The sequence below is a fragment of the Tenrec ecaudatus genome, chromosome 12 (genome assembly GCF_050624435.1).
Source record: "Tenrec ecaudatus isolate mTenEca1 chromosome 12, mTenEca1.hap1, whole genome shotgun sequence".
Taxonomy (NCBI): Eukaryota; Metazoa; Chordata; class Mammalia; order Afrosoricida; family Tenrecidae; genus Tenrec; species Tenrec ecaudatus.
The window spans coordinates 11461677-11485981 of record NC_134541.1 but is presented as its reverse complement, the minus strand read 5'-3'; the positions used below and the strand labels follow the sequence as shown (position 1 = coordinate 11485981).

Genomic DNA, 24305 nt, shown 5'->3' with positions numbered 1-24305 from the left:
CACAGAAGCAGAAAACCTCACCTTTCCCGCAGGAGCAGCTGGTGGTTTGGAATCACTGGGCTTGCACCCAACAGCCCATCACAGGCCACCAGGCACATCCATGTCATTCAAGAGTGTCCCTAACCCCGTTCCCCTGGACACTCAAACTGCACTGGACGCTTCAACATTCGGACTCTGCCCGCAGGCACCCCTGAACCCCGCCTGTCCAGCACTTCTCCGATCTCCTCAGTGAGGGTCCCAGTTGGCTGGCAGGCAGCCTTTGTCACCCGTGAGACGGAAAGTGAGCCTTCCATTTGGAAAAGGAAATGCAATGCCAACAGCCACGGTAATCCCTTTTGTACTCCAGGTCAACCTTTGGGCTCAGCTCTGGGGTCCACGGGCCTCGAAAAGCCAGAGAGCGGGGCACACGTGCTCCAACGTGGGAGGGACAGACCCTGACAGAACAGGAGAGAAATGTGGAGCAGAGCCTCGTCCTCCTTAAAAACAGACCCGCCAACCAAAAACCAAACCGACACAACTGGCTGAAACAGGAGCCCCAGCCACTGCGTGCCCTCCCCAGATGACCACCTGAGATGATCTCCGCACCTTGAACCCAAACTAACCTCCGAGGTCACCTTGTGGCTGAAAAACAGACTGCCACACCAAGTAATACGTGTCACCCATTGATACAGGGCTCCTTTACAAAATAAAAATGCTTCCTCGGAGACCACCAATCAGTCAACACCGACTGTCAAACAAAGACACGAAGGTCACGGGGACAGGGACACTAGATTTAGAGGAACGGAACAACCAGACTGAAAATAATGGGCCTATGAAGAATGACTGAACCACTGGTATAGACATTGTTGGACAGCACCTACACTGCTGTGTAAACCGGCTCCCAAAACAAGGAAGGTCTGGGTACGGATCTCAGAGATTTCAAATCTGCCCCAGAGGCCCCAAAGGCTATTCTAAAGGAAACAGTTGTTGAAACTCTGTAAGGTGGTGGAAAGACTCCAAAACTGGATTGTAAGGAAGTGGGCAAAGGAGCCTGGGGATGTGATGATGAAGCGCTTGACTGCCAACTGAAGGATCAGCAGTTCCCACCCACCATCCATTCCACTGAATAAGCTGTGGTCACCTGATTCTGTGAGGATGGACCACGCTGGAGACCATCCTGAACAGTTAGTTCTGCTCTGTCTTATAGGGTCCTGAGGCGAGTGGGAACAGATTGATGGTGGTGGGTCTAGTCATGTTGACTGGATAGGTGCACAACTCTGTCACGTCACTAACCATCTTTGAACTGTGTATCTCAAATGGGGGGTTTTATGGGTCGTGAGACAAACCACAAGGGGAAAAGGCAACAGGGTTTATTGAGAGTCAGCAAAGTCAAGGAAGATCCTCAATGAGAGGGTGTGGTTGTAAAGGCATTTCATGTCAACTTGACAGGTGAAGGGGTGAAGTCTAGATGTCAATCAGGTCACAGTCTGAGGATGCCTCCTTGTGGGCATGGCTTTCTCATGAGGATTCTGGAAGAATCTCTCTCTCCCCATGCTTGCACCTTCCTCTTCACAAGCCAGATGGAGCCATGCTGAGACCCCCAGGAGAGCCCTGGAGATGCTTCTACCACCACTGGATCCATAGGACTTTGCACCCACCGGCCTGTGATCTTCCTACATTTTGCATCATTTCCTGTGCTGTGGGAGTCTGAAGAGGGATTTATGGACTAGTATCGAACTCATGGACTTGATCTGGACTGGGCTGGGATATTTTCTTAATATACAATTACTCTTTGATATAAAGCTCTTTCTTAAACATATTTGACTTTCTCTGGATTTGTTTCTCTAGTCAACCGAGTCTAACACAGATGGCCTAACACAATAGCCAGGCCCATGAGGCCAAACCCATGGGGTCAGGCCCAGGGCTGGGCACTGTTATGAAGCCAATCATAAGATCGAGGATTAGAGCCAACTTGATAGCAACTAATGAACAAAAAACCCAAATGGGTCCTACTGAGTCAACACTGACCCATTGGGGGCATGTCTGTGGTACAGAGTCCCACTGGCCCATGGCATTTTCTTGGTTGTCATCTTTACATACGCAGCCTGCCTCAGCTCCAACTTTAACCTGCCGGCCTTTCGGTTAGTAACCTGTTGCCAGTGAGCAGCCTCTGATTCACAGAGACCTGACAGGACAGAGTAGAGCTGTCCCAGAGGATTTCCAAGACCGCCCCCTTCGTGGAGACAGATTGCCACTTCTTTCTCCTACAGAGCCGCTGGTGGACTTGAACCCCCAGCCTTTGAGTTGGCAGCCAAGCACTTTAACCTCCGTGTCAAAGGGGCTCCTGGAATGTACCAGCGCTATCAAGCGATGGTGGTGGCTGGGCAATGTTCCACTGTGACTACGGACACATATCTGCTTTATCTCTGCCTTGTGCCTTCGGTGGGGCTCGCCTTTCAGATCGTTCTCCGCATTCAACCGCTTCAGCGATGGGTCTCACGCAACCACAGTCGGTGAGAAGTAAGCAAGCACACAAGCTCACCCACCCGCAGAGTGAAATAAGCAGCAGGTCCTCAGCCAGGGAACCCCTCTCTCTGAGATGTCCCTCAATAGTCATTAGCACCTCCTCAGGGGTGATCACCCTGAGAACAAGCAAGATGTGTCTGTTGGGAGGGAGGGAGGGGGGCATGTCGGAGAACCGCTTCAGTTCCTTTTCCACTGCAAAACGCAAAGAATTCCTGGTTGTCAACGCTGGTGGGCTGGGTAGAAATGAAGGGGGATGGGGCTGCTCTTTATTGGGGGCAGAAGGGAGCAGGGGGATAAGGATGTGAAATTGATGATGGTTGCACCACTGTATTAAATACTGAAGACCCCTGACATGGCGCCTTTTAAGGGGCTAGGTTATGAACAAGCTGCTAAGGAACGGCGGGGCTCTGAGCCCGAGGCGGCCTCACCTGGGTGTAGACACTGAATATGTGGCTCTGCACTTCATCCATCGAGTCAAGTCCATAGGCCACGGTGCCCAGGTGGAGCCGCTTGAAGACCATCTCATTCTGGGTGAGAGTCCCTGAAACAGACAGGTGAGGTAGCTTTTATCATTCTGGGCATTAAGGGTGGCTGCTGTTTGGGGGGAGAGTGAGCTGTTATCACACCCTGGTTTAAGTACTGCACCTGCGGGGAGAGACTGAGGCAGTCATTCGTCGTCTTTGAAAATGGCACCGGAAGTTTCCATGGGGAAACCAAGCAGGGCGGCCACTCTCTGGAGTGGCCGAGAAGGCTGTCAATCGTGGTGCCTGGCTTGTTCCATTGGCTGAGATGGGGGCCCGGGACATGCACTACACCAGTCAGGTTCTATATTGCGGGAACCTGACTCTTTCAGGTAGCGTTGTGGACCAAAGGTTAGGGTCAGTGAATTACACTGGTGGAGTGCTCCGAATACCATCCTGGGGTTCCTGTGGCTGGCCATCGGAAGGGACCTGGTCCCTCTCTTACCTGATGCCTACATTGTCTCTGATTGGGGTGGGAGGGGGCACACAGGAGCTTCAGAATCGACACCCTTCCGTCCCACAGCTCCTCCGTCAGTGCAGAGATGAAGCTTGAAGCCTCTCCACTGCCCAACTCTTAGTAGCCACGACAGACCGACGTTGGTTTAATTTGGAGCCATGTCGTTGACGAAGAGTGTGCTCGTGAGGTGGGGACTTGAGGCCAGACTGCCTGGGTTCAAAGCTTTGGTCGGCCACTCCGTGCCTCAATTCCTCATCTGAAAAACGGGATAACAGTAGCTCGCTCCTAACTCGCAGGGACCGGGTGGGGTTGGGTGCATCTGTCTGAGCACTGCCTGAGTTTGCTGCTGTCACAGTCGTCACCGCCACCATCAGTCACCACCCGCTCCCTTCCCCACCCCTCAAAGGCGTAGGAGAGGATGGTGGTGGCAGCCTGCACCTCACGGCCTCCAGAGAACCTTTAGGTCAGCAGTTCTCAACCTGAGTCGCCACCCCTTGGGGGGGGGGGGTCGAATGACCCTTTCACAGGGGTCGCCCGATTCATAGCAGTAGCAAAACTACAGTGATGAAGTAGCAAGGAAAACCATGTTATGGTTGGGGGTCACCGCCACATGAGGAGCTGTAGGAAAGGGTGGCGGCCTGAGGAAGGTTGAGGACCACTGCTTTAGGTCAACACGTTCACACGCATGTGTTCCCCTTCACCTGGACCCCATCTGTGGCTGCTGTGGTAGCAGCGGCCAAGTCCATGCCAACCCACGGTGACCCCAGGGGTGCATAGCACAACGGCACTCCGAGTTCCCAAGGGCGGATTTAGCACATGGGCCACCAGGCCTGCCTTCTGAGGCACCTGTAGGTGGGGTCGAAGGACCACCTTTCTGGAGAGACACCAAAAACATAAAGTTCCCACGAACAGCCTTGAATCCAGTACGGGCCCAGGACAACTCACCTGTCTTGTCTGTGAGTAGGTAGGAAATCCGCCCCAGCTGCTCGGGAATCGTGCTGGAACGAACTACGGTCCCGGGGATCTTGGAATCCCTCCGGATCACCCAGCTGTACACGATCTTGCCCATATCCAGGTTCACACGCAAGCTATCGGGAAATCCGGAGCACGCCGGTTAGGAGGGTGTACACAGACGCCTACAGTCTCGTGGTACAAACAGCGTGGACACGAAGTGAGGGTCGCCTGTGCCGTAGGCCCATCTGGAAACACTCCCTAGAGAAGCGGCCCCCACAGGCACACCCAGGGCCAATACCTCCGAGGGGCAGCCTTGTTCAGAAAAGCATTTCCCCGGTGTTGCTCTGCTAGGGACCAATGTCACCAGAGAGACCACCGGGGAACCGTTTATCTCCTTTTTCTCTTGGTATTGTTGGTCGTGGTACTGGTCCCGCGTGCCAATGCATTTGCAATAAATAACAAGTCCATTTTTCAAATGTCACTTTCTGGCAACTACAAGAGAACTCTTCAAAAACCACGCGGCATCCTCTCTGAGCCCAGCAGGGTCGGCCCTGCCTCTACCTGGCTCTGCTCCGTGCGAACATTTAGATCATGACATTTTGGTTCAGGTTGTGGAGCTAGAACTTTTATGATATACATTTTTCTTAACCTTATGCCACAAATATTCTGTTCCCCCTGACCCTGGTCATTCTTGGGGGTCACTTGGCAGAGAGGCCAGCTCCTTCCAACAGCCAGTAAAACCCTGGTCTTTGGCAAGGAAAGAGTCCCAGAAGCCCGGCCCCCTTGAAAAGCCCCAGCCCCTGGGCACAGGCTCACCTGCCATCCCCGGCTTACCTGACGGGAATGATGTTGGAAAACAACAGGAGGAACCGGATGATCTGCAGGTACCAGCGGCCGGCGAAGTGCTGCAGAGCAACCATGACCAACGACACCACCACCAAAGCCCCAAAGAGGATCTTGGTGAGGCAGTTCACCTCCAGGTCGAACAGGCCAATCTGTGGGCCGGGGATAAAGGGGGTCGGGGATGGGTCCCTGGGTGTGGCCCGCCCCACCGCCCATCTAGAGAACCAGACCTTTACTCGTGGGCCCCGCAGCTCCAGGGGAGCCAGGTCCTCCCTCTCTGGTCTGGACTACAGTCCCCCAAGAGATGCTCAAGGAGGCTAGGAGAGATTGTCCGTGGATTTCCATTGGAACGATCTAAGGAGACCTGGAGCACATGCATGAGCAGGTGCTGCTTCATCCCGGGATGCTGGGCCGGCATAGTCCCTACAGCCCTAGACCAGGACCCCTCAAAATGACCAGGGACCTGCGCCCTCAGCCCCACTCTTGCTCCTGCTGCTGCCACCGAGCCACTGGACACTCTACAATCCCACGGACACCGTGCAACTGCCCCCGATGGGATTTTTGAGCTGCAGCCTTTACAGGAGCAGACTGTCACATCTTTCTCCCCTGAGGCCACCGGGTGGGCTTGAACCGCCAACCTTCTGGGTGGCAGCCAACACGCTTAGCCAGTGCACCACCAGGGAATCGTAGCGCTAGCCCACACACTGACCCTGAAAGTCGGGGCACGCCTACAGGTGGGAGGAGGCTGGGCTTCCGGTGCTACTCGAATGACGAGTCTGCCTGCTGCTCAGTGATGCACTTTCGTGTGGAGCCAGCAACACGTCACCCTCAAAACGTGGCCGAATGAAGCCCAGCGTGAGACCCCAGCGGCAATCTGAGGGCACAGTAACTGTAACGGGGGCTGTAATTAGCCCCCCACCCTGGAGTCAATACTGACGGGACAAGGCAGAGCGGCCCCTGTGCATTTCCTGAGGCTCTGCCTCCTTACGGGAGTAGAAAGCCTCGTCTTTCTCCTAAGGAGCAGCTGGTGGTTCCAAACCGCTGACCTCCTAGTCAGGGGCCCAACATGTAACCTACTGTGCTGCATTTTCACTGGCTAGAAATTATCAGACAAATCTATTTTCAAAATCCTGAGGGGCACAGGCTTTTGTTGTTCTTCACGAGGAAATGCTACCGCGTGTAAGTACCTATTACAGCACAGCCACTGCCCAGCAGGGCTGTCGCGAACCAACAAACAGAAACTCCCTGCTGCCGAGTCGATCCTGACTCCCGGTGACCCTACCGATCTCTTCACGGGAGCAGAGAGCCTGTCTGTCTCCCAAGGGGTGCCTGCTGGTTGCAACCGCTGGCCTTGTGGTGAGCAGCCCAAGCCGTGACACACAGCAGCTCCCGGGTTCTAAAGGAGGACTGACAATGGGCTGAACTTGAGGGAAACGCGGCTTTGGTCACTTGCAAATATTCTGACCCCTACACAGTGCGGGAGGCCCGGGGTCTGCCAGGGTCCTGCTGTGAAAGAGGTGGGGATGATCTGTGGACAGGCTGCAGGTCTGACACCTTCTGCCATGTGACGGCTAGTGGCTCAGCTTGGCTGTGGACCCAGGCCTGCCCCCTCCCTGCCATGTAGCCTGGACAGAGTGCGGGGTCTTCCGGCCACTTTCTGAGGACAAGGGGGTGTGCATAAAGACTGTCGTGAGTTATTAGATGAGTCGCAGGTGCAGTACCCCAAGCAGCCACAGGGGGGCGATCGGTGGTGCTTTTTAGATTTAAAACCTTTAACCCCTTTCTGTGTTCATGGGGTGGGGAGCTTCAAAAACGATGGATGGTTGGGTAGGGTAAAGGCCACCATTGTGCTTTCATTCAATTTCTCCACAAACTTCTGGAAGCTGCCTCATCACATACACGGTGAGCCGTATTTATAGATGAAATCGCTCCGCTGGGTGTATCTGTCTTTAAATGCAGTCCCTCAGGGGGCAACGCCCCCCCCCCTAGTTGTCACAGTGACATCCACCTGGTTGGCCAGCCCTAGCCCTCTCACATACCTTACTTCGGGGGTTGGAGGTGTTCATGACACTCCGGAGCTCTCTGCCCGTGTAAAGCACCACACCGACCACGGTACCTGCATCGAGACAAAAGGAACCCCTGGGGCCGTGAGTACAGGTGGGGGGGGGGGGTCTTCTTACCAAGGGAGCTGCCTGCCTGCTTGAGAGGGTCTCTTTGAGCCCACCAGCCACACAGTGAGGAGGGCAGACGCTGCACCCAGGGGCCAACCAATGACCTGTAGTTACGAGGGCCAGCATGCTAGCCGCTAGCTACACGTGGCCATTTAAATTTAAATCCATGAAAATGGAATAAAACACATGTACGAGGAGGTACCCAAAAAGAACCTGAATTTTTTCTCCCCAAAGCTACATATATTATTTTATTTATTTATTTATTTATTTTACCAAACAACCATATCATTCAAAGTGCTCTCCAGGACACAATACGTTTGCCAAATCTGCAGTTCCATTCTTGGAAACACTTTCCAGACTCATCTGTTTGGATGGCTGAGAGCACCGCCCTCGTTTGTCTCGTCACCTCTTCTACTACATCGTCAAATGGCTGTCCTGTCATGTCCCTCTCAATTCGCGGCAATAGAAAGAAGGTGAGTAAGTTGTGTGGGGCAAGAGAGGCAGGCTGGTTTTTTGCCAAAAACTGGCGCACTGAGATGGCCTCGTGAACGGGTATGTTGTTGCAATGGCAAAACCAGTCCCAACTGCCACCAACTGGGCCTTCTTTGTCACACATTGTTAGGCAATCTTTTCAGAATCTCTACCTAGAAAGCTTGATGAACAGGCTGAACTGGTGGACCGAACTCCGAATGCACTATCCCTCTCATATCAGCGGAGCCTTTTCCCTGGTCTTTTTTGGGGTACCCCCTCATGTGGCCCCAAGGCGTGCAGCACTCTCCAGGGGACTCCAGCCTCAGGCAGCCCTGAGTGCCTCAGAGCAGAATTACACCAAGGTGGGTGTCAGGGGCTGCGATCTGGCGGCAGCACATCCCCTGGCTTTTCTCCTGAGGCACTTCTGGGTAGATTTGAACTGCCAACCTTTATGTTAGCAGCCAAGCACTTACTTCGAGGCCACCCAGGCACTCCTCTATGGGGCCCAGCAGCCTCTAAAGGTGGGAGCAAGCACTGGGGTAAGAGTCTTTATCTCACTATGCCTCTGGCCTTAAGAGACACTCAGAGGTGCCTAGAACATTCCGGCATTGATACATGATTATGGAAATACTCCTCCTTTCAGAACACTGTCTTCCCCACTGAGTCCAATTTCTTCGAGACTCTGTGACAACCCCCTCCCAGGGCATGTCTGGCCAGGCAACAATCTCCTTTCCTGAGAACGTCCCTCTACCCACGCAGGGCCCAATGAAGGAAGACATTTATCCCTCTGGAAGTAACCCATTTATAGTAGAAACACAAATGATCAGATACAATGACTGTTTCTTATTCATTTGGAACTCAAAACAAAAATAAAAAAGGAAATCCAACCACCCGAGAAGGAACTGAACACTGGGCCCCAGGGCTAACTGTCTACATGAGCACTGCCGCCTTCCCCTTGAGACCAGAATTACGGATGTAGTGCCCAGTGACCTGGACTGCCCAGCGTTCGGATCAGGAACACATTAGGTGACTCCTGGTAAAGGGGCAGGAAAATGTGAAAATGTGCAACAGAACGAAAGTTCTCAAAAAAATTCCACTTACTGGCCCTACTGAGGCTAGAGGACACCCCAACACCAAGGCTCTTAAGCTGTTCCTCACACCTCCTCGAATGGCAACTACCCCCTGAAATCACCTTTAAATTAAGCCCAGGAGCCCCGGTGGCACGGTGGTTACACAGGCAAGCTGCTACCCACAAAGCCAACAGTTTGAAACCACGGGTCAGCTCCGCAGGACAAAGACGAGGCTTTCTAATCCCATAAAGAGTTACAGTCTCAGAAACCCACACGGACAGGGCAATTCTACCTTGTCCTGTAGGGTCACTATGAGTCAGAATGGACTCAATGGCAGTAAATTGTTTTTTGCATTTAGCCCAAAGACCAGATTTTTTGTCCCTAAGTACTACATCTCTTAAAAAGAAATGCACAGATACACAGACAAACATACACATAACCAAAAATTCCACCATTTTCAAGCCTAGATGAGAAGGTGGAAGTGCATAGAGATGAAACAGGAAGGAAAGAACTGCTGAGAACGTCGACCACAGGAGCACGTCTGGCACAAATGTCACGGGCCAGTGTGCCTAGGACCCGGGGAACGGGGGCGGGTTCTTCTGGGTACACACTCACCAAAAACAAATTTAAAATAATTATAATAGAATAGAAATGCCAGTGGCCTCTGAACACTAGAAAAGATGTTCATCTTAGCACAGAACCAAAGAAAAGCAAATTCACCAGTGTTCCTCCCCGCCCCACTAGGAGGCAGCAGCACAGGGAGGACTGGGAGGAAGGCTCAGGAGTGATAGGTCGGAGCTGACCTAGCAGCACCTGATGACCAAGACAGATTGGCAGAAATGCCAAAGACAGATGAGATCCAAGGTCGGTGAAGAGGTGGGGAAATGGCCCGAGGATAAGGTGGCCAGCTCCTTCCGATCCAGAGTCAGCCAGGAGAAGGCTTACACTGCGGGAGGAAACCCATCGACCAGGCCATCAGGGCAGTGGTGACAGGGACAGCGGGGAGGGAGGGAGAGAGGTCATAGGGAGGGGACAAGTGTCACTGAGCTGGAACTTGAAACATGAGAAGGGGCCAGCCCTGCCAAGCTCTCCACGAAGGTCAAGGTCCCAGAATACAATTTTGTCTCTGCTGGAAAAAGACAACAGCTGCCTTCTTGGGCCCCTCTGTCTCAGGGCTGCCCACAGGGGGACACAGGCAGAGCCCAGACCACACATGGAGTGGCAGGAATGTGGGTCCCTGAGGGGCACAGGAAGGTGGTGCAGGCACTGGAGTGTAGCACTCAGAGGGAGGGAGGGAGGGAGGGAGGGAGAGTGAGCTCACGCCCTGGCAAACAGGACACCCCGAGACTTGCTGGATGCGGGCTGCTCCTAGCCTTCCACGCGTTTGGAAAAACAAACCAAATCTCAGTACCTAGAGCGTGAGATCAAGGTGAACCCACAGGGCCACTCAAAACCGCTTGGCACCCAGAAGGGAGAACACACATGCAGGAGGGAGCCCGGCCTCAATTCCAGCCCCATGCCTGCGACTGCAAACAGGACCTCTGAGAAGGCAGCTGGGTCCCCAGGCTTGCTGGGTGCCATGCACCGGCCCTCCCTGCACAGAGCCTGGGCAGATGGCAGGCCGGGGCGACTGGCCTGAGTCTCGGCAGATGGCAGGTTTCCGTGAAGGCAGGAGGCCAGGCCCTTCAAGGCTCCCACCCCACCCCCACCCTGTCATCACAGCAGATGGCTGGACAGTGGAGCTGGAGCGTAGGCTGGGCTCAGGCCGGCCCTGACGGGGCTCAGTCTCAAACCCCATGCCCAGGCTAGAGAGGACTCCTAATGACCAGGGGCCTTCCACTGTGCAGTAGGCCCCTCACAAGCACACTGGCCCCAGGCAAACCCCAATGTTGAAAATGGTCTCTCCCACTTAGTGCCCCCCCCACCGTCTCCCCCACCCATCCTCAAAATCAGAGGTGTCTGGGCAAGGAGCCTAGCATCTGAACGATTCTGGCCACCGTAGAGAGAGAGCAGGGGCTGGCAGCCCATGGTGGGCACTGGTGTGGCGTGGCCCCATGTTTTCAGGGAGGCGAATGGACCGTCAACTCTCAGATTCGGGAGTCTCAGACCCAGGTCGCCACGTTCTCTTGGGAAACTGGGAGGTCAGATCACACAGGCCCAAGGCCCCAAGAGCATCACTGCTACAGGTGAGCACCATCCATCCCCACCCTGTGCCTCGCCCACCAGCCCAGCCCAAGCCACACCTCCAGGGTCCCCAGACCCAGCTGCAACTCCTGACTCACACACTCCACCCCAGGCTTGCCTCTCCCCTTGGATTCCCCGCACTCCTGGCTCCCCTCTCTCTCAATGCAGCCTGTACATCCCAGAAGACCCCCAGTCCCTTCCAGCCCACCCGGAGCGGGTCTCTCTCTGTTTTTGATTGCTCGTGCATTCAATTAGTTGAAAACACCCCTAAGGAAGCAGAGAAAACAGGGCTAGGAGTGCCCATCCCCAAAAGCTGCTCACCCAAACCAAACCCCACTCACTGCCATGGAGTCCGTGCTGGCTCACAGCGCCCCTGCTGCACAGGGCAGGCCCGCCCCTGCGGGTTTCCGAGATTGTCACTCTTCCAGGAGTTGAAAGCCTCGTCTTTCTCCTGGTGAGAGGCTGGTGGTTTCAAGATGCCCAGCTCCTGGGGCCGCCACAGCCCTCCCCGGGCCTGTCCATCATGTCAGTGATTCTGCCGCCTTCCAGAGAGCCGTTACCACAGCAACTACATCCATTACAAAGGATGCCCAACGACCCAGCTGGACCCTGAAATGCCGCCGCTTGGCAAGCTTTGGCTATTTATTTATTTCTATTTCCAGTTCTTAGAACAATGGGGTGACCACGGGGCGGAAGTGAGGTTCTGAAGGGAAAGACACGAAGGATCTCGCATAGCGGACACAACACTGGAACGCCATTTTTCGGCTGGCCTCCAAAGGAGACTGCTCGAGTGGTCCTCGGAGCGCCCATGGGTGCCCGCACAGGGGAAGAAGCAGGGAGAGCAGTCAGGGCACCACCCTCAGGCTCACACGGACCCCGAAACCTGCTTGGGGGAGAGCTGGGCTGCCTCCCTGGCCCGCCAAGAGGCTCTGCCCTCTTCTCTCACCACCGAGCACAGCGGCACGAAGGCAGATAAGCTGAGCCCAAGCGTGTCCCCTCACATGCCTTCCCTGCAGAGGGCTCCCAATCTCCTTCCTGCCCCACCCCAGGGGCCCTAAGTGTTGGAGACCACCAGTCGCTGCACAGAACAAAGAGGCTGTGTGCCCCAGGGCAGACCGGCAGTCCCAGACCCCCATGGGCGTCTCTGCTCTGCCCTCTCCTTGTGCCCTGCAGTCAGAAGCAACTGGCCTCGGGGCAGTGGAGCAGGGGTGCAGGGGGTGGAGTCTGGGGGCAGGTGGTTTTTCTCTCTTGCTCAGGATGCCCGCCCTCTGGGTGGGCGGTATAACTTGGGCAAGCTTTGTCACCTGAGACCCGGTTCCTTTTTTTTAAAGACCCGGTTCCTTATTCACTTAACGTTGTGAGAACATAACCGAAGGAGGAGCTCACGGGACACTTTGTTAAAGACAAAAACGTACCTCAAAAAAAAAGACCAGAGATTCTTAGCGGTTGCTGGGGGCCGGCGGGGCCCAGTGGTCACGGAGGAAGGAGCCCACACTGGGAGAGGCTGTGGCAGTGGGCAAAGGTGGGCGTATTTGTGTTCACCACAGTGAAGGTTTTTAAAAACTCACAAGGAAGCCAATCACCTTGGTGTTCGGTGGGCCAGGGCTCTCGCTCAGGCCAGGACGCTCTCCTGGGGACTGGACCCCATACTGGCAGCGTGGGCTCCCGGTGGCCCACGTTTCTGGTACAGAGTAAAGCCCATCTGCAGCGGCAATGAAGGATATCCCCCAGGTCAGGGACGCTGCAGCCACGTCCAAAGGCCAGGGCAGCTTCTCTCCAAGGCGCCCCACTCAGCGCCCCGGCTTTACGCCCAAGTGTCTGAGGGCGATCACATGTCAGGGTGACTCTCAGAGGTGCAGGGAAAAGCGGGGCAACCCCATTTGACTGATGTCTCATTTCCCAACTGACAGGTCATTATTCTAATTACGGAGGGATTTTCTGTCCTTTGCAAATCGCTAACACATTCCGGCGGCCTGGAGCCCCCCCCCACTCCCGCCACCCGCCCCTCCCCGCATACCTGATGCAATGACCGTCCCCGCCCAGAGTGTGTTCTCGATGCTCAGGCTCTCGCTGATGGAAGGATCACTGTCCTCCTAAAGAGACCAAACGGACACTCGTTTACCTGGCAAGGTGGCGACAGAATGCAGAGGCTGCTTCCAGCATGTTCTTCGGACAGAAAGAGGCCATCCCCCCATGAAGGAACCCTAGGTGGTGGGGTGGCTATGCACCCGGCTACTAGACACCACCCACCCCTGCCCAGAGGCACCTTGGAAGAACAGCCTGCCCATCTGCTGTGCCCCGGCATTGCAGTGGGTACCACTTGGGCTGCGAACCACAAGGTCAGTGGTTCTAGCCCACCAGCCAGTCACCATGGGAAAAAGATGAGGCTTTCTGCTCCCATAGGATTAACAGCCTCGGAAACCCACAGGGGCAGTTCTACCCTGTCCACAGGTCGCCAGAGGCCGGCGTGGCCTTGAGCGCAGTGAGGAGTATGTAAACCTACGGGCAGGGTTCTACCCTGAGGGCATCGGGCCGACGCGGCCGGTTTGGGATTTTGTTTTTCCCCTGAGACTGGGAGCTCCCTTTGCAACCCTCAGCTCCACCGTGAGAGAAGAACTGGGGTGAGGGAGTCACAAAGCCTGGCCTTGGGGTTTTCTCTCTCCCACGTGAGAACTTGCACCATGGGCACGTGGCCTAAGGAGTGCCGGCCTGAGGCTGCAGGATGCTGAGCAAGGCGGGCACTGAGGTGCAGACGCCAAGCAGGCACGGACAGGCAGTGCTGGCCAGTCCAACGGCCAGGAAGCACCTCTGCAAATGGTCAGCAGGACTTGACAACAGAGACAAAAGGGTCAAGGGCAGGGAAGTCAGGTGGCAGAAGTACAACACCCAGAATCGAGATCGTGAGACCGGGGACATGCTGTGGAAAGGGTAACCCCGGCTTCTGAACCATGTGTACGGGACGCCGCTGTTAATAGGGACGCCTGCTTTGCTGTGTAAACTTTCACCCAAAACACACATTTCTTTAAAACACACCCAGCGCGTCATTTGGGTTCTGTGAATGAATCGTCCCGTGTTTCTACGGTGATCTCATTTCCACTTTAACTTCCAACGTGAAAATCCTGGAGCAGGCCATAGAAGCCACAGTGAATGAGGACACAGCCACACGGCTGAACCTCAGAAACATGACGCTGTGTTGAGGCCCCCATCACTAAAGGGCAAACCCTGTACGATCTCACAGATCTTAGAGGGAGGGGCAGGCATATCCAGAGAGCAAGGTTCACCCGGGGTGATGGGGCGGGGGGGGGGGCATAAAGAAAGCCGGTGTTTAGGAAACCCTGAGCCTCTGTGGGGGTAGGGGGACAATTAGGAATGGGATCATGGGGACAGTTGGACAGCACTGAACTGTATGGGGACGGAGCTTCACAAACTGTGGGAATGCTGAGGGGAAAGGATGGAGTTTCGGGATGGATGAGCGTAGAGACGGTCACTGGATGAATGGTTACTTGGGGGTGTGGCAGGGGAGGTTGGGGGGCGGTGGACAGCTAATAACAATGAGGACAATGAACAAAATGCTCTGCAGTGGATGGAGGTGATGCTTGGACCACGCTCCTCCATGTGACTGAACGACTGACTTGTTTGATATGTCAGTGAGATGCCAAAACTGTTGTGGGGTGGGGTGGAGAATGGAATGTTTCCACCGACTTTATTGTAATGCATATATGTCTAGGTGCCACGATGAAGGAAGAAAAAGGCCAGCCACAGCCCTAGGACTTGCACAGACAAAGGGGCCGAGGGCCCACCCGGCGGAGGCAGGCAGCAGCTGCTCGCAGACACCAGTGGCACTGACTGCACCCGCTCTGGGCACCCAGCTGCTGGGTGAGCTCAGCCGCTCCATTGCTCACAGGAAGCCCCAGTGCATGTCCGGCCTCTGAGGCGGGGCCTTCTGGAAGGAGTGGGAGCCAAGCTGGCAGAGGGCCGCTCCTGACAAAGTGCTGCCGGGCGGGGAGTGGGGTGGGGTGGGGGTGGGGGTTCGGAGGGCAGCATACTCACTCTGGTAAAAGTGCCCACAAAGTTGTGGATGTCGATATTCGGCTCCTCCGCATACACATACGATCGAATCTGAAGCAGATCCTGGTCGAGAGAGGAGATATGTTGGAGTGAAAACAGACTCGCTGTTGTTTCAACAGCAGCTGTGCCTTCTTCCAAACAGACTCTCCAGATGGTGGGGAGCGGGGAGGGACGTCTAAAAGCACCCCTCCCCCCGAAATACCGATGGGGTTAGCTAGAGCCAAGACACTCACAAAACTGTGTCTACACAGCATTTCCCAAGCATCTCTGACTATCGCCCCCCAATGGGTGGGCACCTTCTTGCTCAACACTGGCTTACAGGACATGTACCCAGCTATGGAAACGCTTCCCCAAGGTGCCCTATGAAGAGCAGAGGGAGACAGGAACCAGCTCCCCCACCCCCGCCCTTGTAGATGTTAAGACTGTGAAGGCGAAATGAAGCATCTCAATGCAAGTCCCTTCCAAAGCCGACATTGGGGGTGGGGGGAGACACTAAGCTCTGCTGGGGTGTTGGGGGAGGCAGACAGGAAACCAGGAATGGATAGTGGGGGTATGGCATTATAGGATGAAGACCCTAGTGGGCCTAAGGGTGCGTGTTTTGAGGGCTGTCGAAAGGGCAAATGTTCCTCACATACATAATTACCTTAAAAACTAATGGAGAAATTAAAAAGCAGTGCCAGACAGCACCGAGTGTGGAACACCGATCGCATTCACACACCGACACAAACGCAGAACACGGCCACTGGCACAGACAGGCAGAGCCGAGGAAAGAAGTGGGCACTTCCAGAGCAGACACAGAGGGCAGAGAAGGGGCTGTGTGGGGGGTGGAATGAAGCCCCGGACCCTGGGCGGGATAGAGCTCTGGGTCAGGTGGTAGCATGGGGCACCAAGTCCTGGCACAGAACGCCACTCACCCCCCTGCCCCCAGATTCAGGAAATAAGGTCACACGGAGTAATCCCATGTGAAGACAGGGGGGTGGAACAGGTTACAAGTCCAGATAAAATGTGACTACATCACACACACACACACACACGTACACACATACACGACATGACGGGAATCTCCATCCTTGTGGCTTTGCCACCTGACAGGAAGGTCACTGGCTGGGAGGCCTTGGTCAAGGCTTCCCGCTGTGTGTCAAGGATGAGGCAAAAGGCCCAGAGCTCGCCCCGGCTCCCCCTACACCAGCCCCTGAGAGTGTGCAGTGATGTCTCCAGCAGCCTCAGTCTCCAGACCCAGCCATAGTGACATCCCTACTGCGTGTGGGGGGGGGGGTACGCGTGCACACACGCACAGTATGATAGGGGCAGCCACCGAGTGTTCAGCAACACCGTCTCAATGGCAAGACCGCTGCCCCCACCTGTCCGGGGGGAAATCCATGGGCGGAGGCTATAGGCCACTGCAGGGCTTCTCGATTTGTCTAACAGAACGTTCAGCACTTTCCCCAGAATCTGACTTGTGGAAAGCAAGAATATACTCCGGTCTTGCTTGGGTGATCTGTTAAGACCAGGAGGAGTCAAAAAGTCTGTGGGGAAATGGACTTGAAAGGATAGTGGGCACTTTCCATGCACTTTCTGAAGTCCCCCTCCCATCAGAGAATCCTCCTCAACTTGGCTGGCACACTGCTCCCCAGCCAGGCCCCCAGAGGCCCTTAACAGTAGAAGTTCCTGCTGACACAGGGGACCCTGCGCTACCTACCTCTGAAGCCCAGCCCCAGCCTGGGCCAGACAAGGGACAGGACTTCCAAAGCTCCCTGCCACTGACTCGATTCTGACTCAGGGCAACTCTACAAGGCATGGTAGATCTGCCTCTGGGTTTCTGACACTGCAACCAGCTTTCTCCCAAGGAGCAGCTATGGCTTCAAACTGCTGACCTCACAGTGAGCAGCCCAACGCCTCACCACTACGCCGCCAGGGCTCCTTTGGGCGCTCATTAAACTGGACCGACACTTGCAAAGCAAGGACCAAGAAACAGCCGGGGAGAGCTTCACACGATGCAGCCTGACCCCTCCTAGGCTGTTCGAGGCCGCCTCCGGACACAACCCTGCAAATCTCTCTGAGGATCAGACCCTTTCTTCGGCAAACCCCGTTGGGTGTTGGTGTTGGTGTTGGTGGTGCCGTGGTGCCGGTTCAAACTCACAGCGACCTTATGCACAGTGGACCTCAGCGCGGCCCTGTCCTAAGTCATCCTCACAATCACTGCTGGACTTGAGCCTGTTGTTGCAACCACTGTGTCACCCCGCCTTGCTCCTCTTTGTCACCCACCCTTCCTTTACCAAGCACGATGCCCTCCAAGACTAGATGGAACCCACTCATGTCACCGAGCTACCAGAGGAGGAGGAGGAGGAGGAGGAGTAGTTCGGGCCGTCCCGGCAGAGCCCTGGCATCTACGGCTCACCTTACCTTTCCGTTCTTGCGAGGTAACCCTGAGCCACGTTCTTAAGAGTCTCAGCTTCCCCTGGACAAGCTTGACCCCTGCACCTGGCATGGCCCCAATCCACGGTACCAACAAGCACTGGAAGCTCTCCAGGACCCCCGCCTGCGTGTGCCCTGCCCCATCTCTGCAGGGACAGCCACTCACCGCAGCAGTGGGCAGCCTCTGGGTGCAGGCCACAGGGAGCCGCAGCTTCCAGTCCGTCTCCCCGTCCAGCTGATCCGTGCGCAAGAAGCAAGATCCTATGGAGGGAGGGAAGGAAGGGCACGTCTACTTGCTGGCAGTTGAAGAACACCTCTCTTGGGCCACAAGCATGCCGCTGGCATCTCCAATAGCCAATCAACACCCATGGGCCAGAGGGAGGCGTGTTCAGGAAGCTTATGGACAAACGCACTGGCAAGAAAATGGAATCTCCCAGGAACTTTTGGAAGGCTCCCACCTCCTGTATACACGCCATCAGACAGAGTACGTATGAGATTCTTCAGAGTGTCCGCTAAGCTTTCTGAGCCTACCTACTCTATCTATTGACCTACCTGTCCATCGATCGATGTAGCTATGTATCTTCCAAAGAAGGGGAGAACATTGCAGGGGCCCGAAAATGGAATGATCCCCCTTCACGGAATAGGACATAATGGCTAACTGGAGAACAAGACAGCTGGTTCTTAATTAAATCTGTCTTAATCTCGAAAACCCAACTCACTGCCATCAAGCGAATTCCGACTCATAGTGACCCTGTAGGACAGAGCACACCTGGCCCTGTGGGTCCGAGACTGACTCTACAGAAAGCCTCCTGGTGCTCCTGTGGAGCAGCTGGTGGGTTTGAACTGATGACCTTGAGGTTAACAACTCAATGTGGAACCCACTAGGCCAGCGGTTCTCAACCTGTGGGTCGCGACCCCTTTGAGGGTTGAACAACCCTTTCCCAGGGGTCACCCAATTTGTAACAGTAGTAAAATGACAGTGATGAAGTAGCAACGAAAATCATTTTATGGTTGGGGGGGGGGTATCACCGCAACATGAGGGACGGTATTAAAGGGTCTCGGCATCAGGAAGGTTGAGAACCACTGCACTAACCCACCAGAACTCCTTTGTCTTCATTTCAGACTTTTATCTACTCAGCTGATTGTTTAACAGACTGTTCATAAAGAATTGCATTTGTACTTGCATTCAATTTATAATCGGATAGGCTGCAGCAAGCGCAAAGGAACATGATGGAAGTTTCTTTAGCACCGGCCTCCTCAAACTGCGGCCCGCGGGCCCCATGCGGCCTGCCAAGATCATTTATCCGGCCTGCTGGGTGTTTTTGCCCCGTTTGCTTTTTTACTTCAAAATAAGGCATGGGCAGTGTGCATAGGAATTTGTTCATGGTTTGCTGTTAAACTCTAGTCCGGCCCTCCAACGGGTCTGAGGGACAGTGAACTGGCCCCCTGTGTAAAAAGTTTGAGGACCCCTGCTTTGGCATGTGGCTGATAGGGAGATAATAAGTCGTGATAGGGAGAGCCAAATCCCCAGATGGTGTAAAAGGTAAATGCCCTCAGCTGATAACCCCAGGGTTGGAGGTTCGAGTCCACGCAGAGGTGGCTCGGGAGATAGGTCTGGCATTCTACTCCTAAAACACCAGCCATGAAAAACCTCATGGAGCACTGCTCTACGCTGCCATACGGGGGCGGCCACGAGTCAGAGCCAAATCCATGGCCTCTGGTTTTGGGTGGGGTGGGCAGGCAAGGGTGGCAGCTACACTGGAAAATAACTGTCGAGATGGGTGGGGTTCACTCAGGCACTCATTTGGGGTGGGGGGGTGTTGTTAGCATGATCCCACCACTCACAGGCAAAAGACGGAACAAAACCACGCAGTCTCCCCACCCCACATCTCTTGGGGGGCCCCCCACCATGAAGAGTCAGAGTGTGTTTGGTTTGCATGCCTCAGTTAGACCCCAGCCCACCTCACCCTGCTAACTCCTGAAGCTGAGCAGGCCTACCCAGCCAGCAAGCAGCGTGACTTCACTGCCCAGCTCAGCCGGGCCCTGCCACCAGGCACCTTTGTCATGACCACACCTGCAAGGACCAGATAAGTGGGGGGAGGGATGCTGTTGTTTCTTGGTTAAAAACAGAAAAAAGGGGGGGCTTTTTTTGTTTTGAATGTCTTTGACTCACTCTGAGGTTCCCAAATTGTATCTACTGCCTCAAAATTGTACAAAACATTTTCGAATGATTATTTTGGCAAATCACCACTGAAAGGTTAATGGGTATTTTCGCCAGATTGATGCCAGAGGTTTACCGTTTTTTTCGGACGTCCTCAGGAAGATCATGTCAGCGGGGACCCTCTGGTTCTGTGGGAAGAACAGACTGTTACTACGCGGGCCCCTGTGAGGGCCTGGGGGAGGGCTGGTACCAGACCCAGCCGTGTCTTGAAGTGGCTGCCGTGGTCCAAGACGGAGGTGGGCATTTCTTTGAGTTTGGATCTGAGGACTCGCGCACACTGCTGTGGCTTGGCTAATCCCCTACGGAAACCTCGTCTCAACAAAAGGCCTTCTGGGGCGCTGGTTGCTCTGAGCAATCTGCCCTCCCCTCCAGAACGCCCGGTCAGAGGAGGCCGATGCCGGCCCACAGCCTGCCACTCAGACTGGCTTTCTGACAGCCTCTTGTGCTCACGTGTCCTGCTCCTCCCAGCCCCTGCTTCAGGCCCCATGTGAGTGGGGTTTCCACAAGGAAGCAAACCACCGGCAGGAAGCATCAAAAGCCATTCTCCAGGGAAGGGTGAGAGGAAGGGTGAAGTCAAGAACTGCCCCGTTTCATCACAAACAGAAGAGTATATCAAGCATAACACATAAGGGGGGGGGTGTGGGGGGGCCTTCTGAGCTGCCAGCCAAAGGAAGTTTCCCTTTACTTCAGATCCACATGGAATTCTGAGATATATCCTTTTAAAAGAGCACAGTTCACCCCCGACAGAGACACGTCAGGACACAATGTTTTTCTCACCAAATATCAAATGCCAAGGCCCTGCAGGGCTCCCTCCCAGCCACGTGGGGGGGAGTCAGCAGAGACAACCAGGGGCCCAGGTGACAAGCACATGAACACGTGCTATCAGGAAAATGCACGTGGGGGTCTTTTACTGTCGCTGTTGCCCTGAACCTCTGCTCCCCATAACATGGAGAAAAGCACGGTTTAATGTCAGTGGACGCCAGCTGAAACTTCTCAAGAGGTGAAAGCCCGTGGACAATATTCAAGCACACGTGGAGCAAGCAGACTTCTAGAGAAGGCTTTATGAATAAGCAGACAGACAAACTCACTGCCATCAAGTCAATTATGACTCACAGGTGACCCTACAGGGCAGAGTAGAACTACCTGCCCCTGTGGATTTCTGAGGCTGTAATGTAAACCCTACCGAGAGTAGAAAGTCTCCTCTTTCGCCCACAGAGTGGCTGTGGCTTCGAACTGCTGACTTTGCAGTTATCAGGCCAACCGCTAACTTCTATGCCGCAGGGCTCTTCGGTTTGATGAGCAGTAAACCCCACCTCCTACCCCCCAAAAAGAAAAAAACTGTGCATGTGCTTCTGAGCAGGATTTCTGGCAGATAAACCAGGGGGGTGGGGGGGTGGTAATTTCTTTTTCTTTGTATCTTATGAGAAAGCTCTCTTTCCACTGGGCAAAGCTGGTGGGGGGAATTCCTTGCCAAGGCATGCATCCAATGAGGCCACAGCTACGTGGAATGCAGGTGAGAACTGACTGGCGGCAGACACTGCGGAGGGCAAACCCACGCCGAGTCCCGAGTCCCCACTCACCTTCTCAAGGAGGATGAGATCCCCCACCTGGATGTTGGAACTCTTCACCTTCACTGTCCCTGGGAAGAAAGGTTCAAGATGCATCACGGTCCTAATTCCATCCGATTCGGCGTGTCTACCTACGGGGCCCACGTGCCTTGTAACGTACCCCCGACAGCATCACTTCCTACCTCTCTCAGAAAGGGGTCACCTACTGCCAGACTACTCTGGAGGGTAAGTCAAGGACCCCACTTATAAGGCACTAAACCCATCCCAGGCCACTCAGACACCTGTCACCCATCAGACCATCTGACCGCTGTTCCACAGCGGCTCGAAACTGGCCATCAACCGAGACTGCGTGCAGTCTCAAAAACACCAGGTCCCACCACAAACCCCTCTGAAAAGGATCTCGCTAGAAGGTCCTACATAGTGTGGGAGAAAAATGTGGAGCCAGATGGAACCCTTAGACCACAGGTTGAGAACCGCTGGGTCTCGACCCCTTTGGGGGTTGAATGGCCCTTTCACAGGGGTCGCTCGATTACTAACAGTAGCAAAATGACAGTTAAGAAGTAGCATCGAAAATAATGTTATGGTTTGGAAGCGGGGAGAGGGGGGTAACCACAACGTGAGGAACTGTATGAAAGGGTCACGGCACTGGGAAGGTGGAGAACCCCTGCTGTAGACTGTGGCCCCTAGTCACCCCCGTGTTTCCATATAACCAACCATTTAAGGTCAGCATTCACCCAGGGACAACCCAGAGGCTGGGAAGGGAGGTCAGGAAGGCCGAGACGCAGGGAAGACGTGGGATCCGCAGGGTTGCAATGGACACCTTGCCACAAAAGACGTATGCGTTCCGGCATGTAAAACGGGTGATCAGCGCTTCACCTAATCCACAACGAAAAGTTCAGGGAGGGAACCCCAGCGGCAGTCCCATCCAGCCGGCTCCGCCTCTGGGGATCTCCAACCTCTCAGAGCAGGGTGCGCTCCCAGCAGCCCCAATAGCTGGTTTCTCGACCCAGACCACCAGGCCTTTTGTCTGAGGTGCCCAAGCAGACATGAACCTCTAATGGGTGCCACAAGGGGCTCCAGAAACTGGTAAAGAGAGAGCAGAAGGGAGGCCTGGCAGCTCCGTGGGCTCAAGAGGTGTTGGACTGCTAATCAAAAGGTGGGTGATTCAAACCCACCAGCCGCTCCTCGGGAGAAGGTTGAGGCAGCCTGCTTCTGTAACAACGTACCGCCTCCGACACTCGCCAGCAATTCCACTCTGTCCTGCAGGGTGGTCCTGAGTCAGGGGTGACTCGGTGGTCAGAAAAACAGCGAGCTCTCTGCCAGAGAGCAGAGGCCGAGCCAAAACAACACTACAGAGCAGGGCAGAACTGCCCCTGTGAGTTTCCGACCCTGTGACTGCCGGTAAGAGTAGAAAGCCCGTCTTTCTCCGGAGGAGCGGCTGGTGGTTTTGAACTGCTGACCTATGTTGCCCACTTTGCCACCAGGCTCCTGGATTCAACGGCAGTGGGTGAATCACATTCAGAACTCCTACTCCCGAGAAATTCCTCTCGTTCGGCTAGGGGCACCAGCAAGAGAGAGACACAAAGTCCAGGCACAGACAAAGCCTGCCCCTCCCGGCTTTGTCCATCCCGGGAAGACTAACTCAGTGTGGCCTGGGGCGCCGATGAGCGTGTCCTCCCCCTGCGCTTGCCCGTTTCCCCAAACATAAATTTACACGTTGCCTTTGGTTTTATTACCGGAATTTATGTCGGTGGCCTGACCCAAGCTACCATGCCTGCCTTCAGATTTTTAAGACCTAGTTACAAGTTTCCTCCCCAGAAGCAAAGGCAAAGAATTGTCCACTGTAGTTCCATCTAGTGCCTCCCTAGAAACACAGCAGCGGGGTTCAGGAGGCCGAGGGCAGCGCGGGGGCGATGAGTCGAAGGGTTACTAGGAAGTCTCTCTGGGGACATGGGGGAGAGGGGCTGGCCCATTCTCTGATACAGACTGTAACCGGTCAGTCGTTCTTTTCTAGATGTAGGAAGACGCTTATAGGAAGCGTCTGAAACGAGAAGGAAGCAGAGTTGAGCCCATGACCTGCCATCAGGTCCGTGTTCTGTCTGGGCCGGCGTTTGCCTCCACTCCAGGTCCTGATTTACGATCAGGAAAAATAAAAGAACGTATTCCAGAAGCGCTCGGCCACGCTGCCCTCCGGCAAAGCAGCAGGAGGCAAAAGGCAGCGCTTTCACAGGGGTGCTTGCCTGTCCCGGCAGAGAACAGGGACTCACCTGGAGGCCAGCTGTTGACGGCAAAGCGCAGCCTGGCAGCCACCAGGGAGCGACTGGCAGGCATCCTTCCCAAGCCCCGGCTGCTCTTCTCTCCCTTCCCCCCAAGCCCCTAAGATGGAAATGTTGCCGTGAGGTGCTAGTGAGCCGGCTCCAACCCCAGTGTGCAACCTGTGTACAAGAGGCTCCCACCCCAGTGTACAACCTGTGTACAAGAGGCTCCTTGTGTACAACCTGTGTACAAGATGCTTCCACCCCAGTGTACAACCTGTGTACAAGAGGCTCCTTATGCACAACCTGTGTACAAGAGGCTCCTTATGCACAACCTGTGTACAAGAGGCTCCCCGTGTACAACCTGTGAACAAGAGGCTCCTTGTGTACAACCTGTGAACAAGAGACTCCAACCCCAGTGTACAACCTGTGAACAAGAGGTTCCTTGTGTACAACCTGTGTACAAGATGCTCCAACCCCAGTGTACAACCTGTGAACAAGAGGCTCCAACCCCAGTGTACAACCTGTGTACAAGATGCTCCCACCCCAGTGTACAACCTGTGTACAAGAGGCTCCTCATGCACAACCTGTGTACAAGATGT

At 54.8% G+C, this 24305-nt stretch overlaps 1 protein-coding gene across 3 annotated transcripts in view; it reads right to left on the bottom strand.

The window, feature by feature from the left end:
* The window catches only part of ATP9A (ATPase phospholipid transporting 9A (putative)), a 134404-nt gene that overhangs the window by 52711 nt on the left and 57388 nt on the right, over positions 1-24305 (bottom strand). For all 3 annotated transcript variants that reach the window (XM_075528536.1, XM_075528537.1, XM_075528538.1), the window contains exons 5-13: positions 21461-21519; positions 19957-20008; positions 17826-17920; positions 15227-15307; positions 13194-13269; positions 7320-7396; positions 5272-5432; positions 4429-4571; positions 2934-3046 (exon numbers count right to left, since the gene is read on the bottom strand). In XM_075528536.1, coding sequence (XP_075384651.1) covers positions 2934-3046; positions 4429-4571; positions 5272-5432; positions 7320-7396; positions 13194-13269; positions 15227-15307; positions 17826-17920; positions 19957-20008; positions 21461-21519 — 857 coding nt within the window. The remainder of the gene's footprint in view (positions 1-2933; positions 3047-4428; positions 4572-5271; positions 5433-7319; positions 7397-13193; positions 13270-15226; positions 15308-17825; positions 17921-19956; positions 20009-21460; positions 21520-24305) is intronic.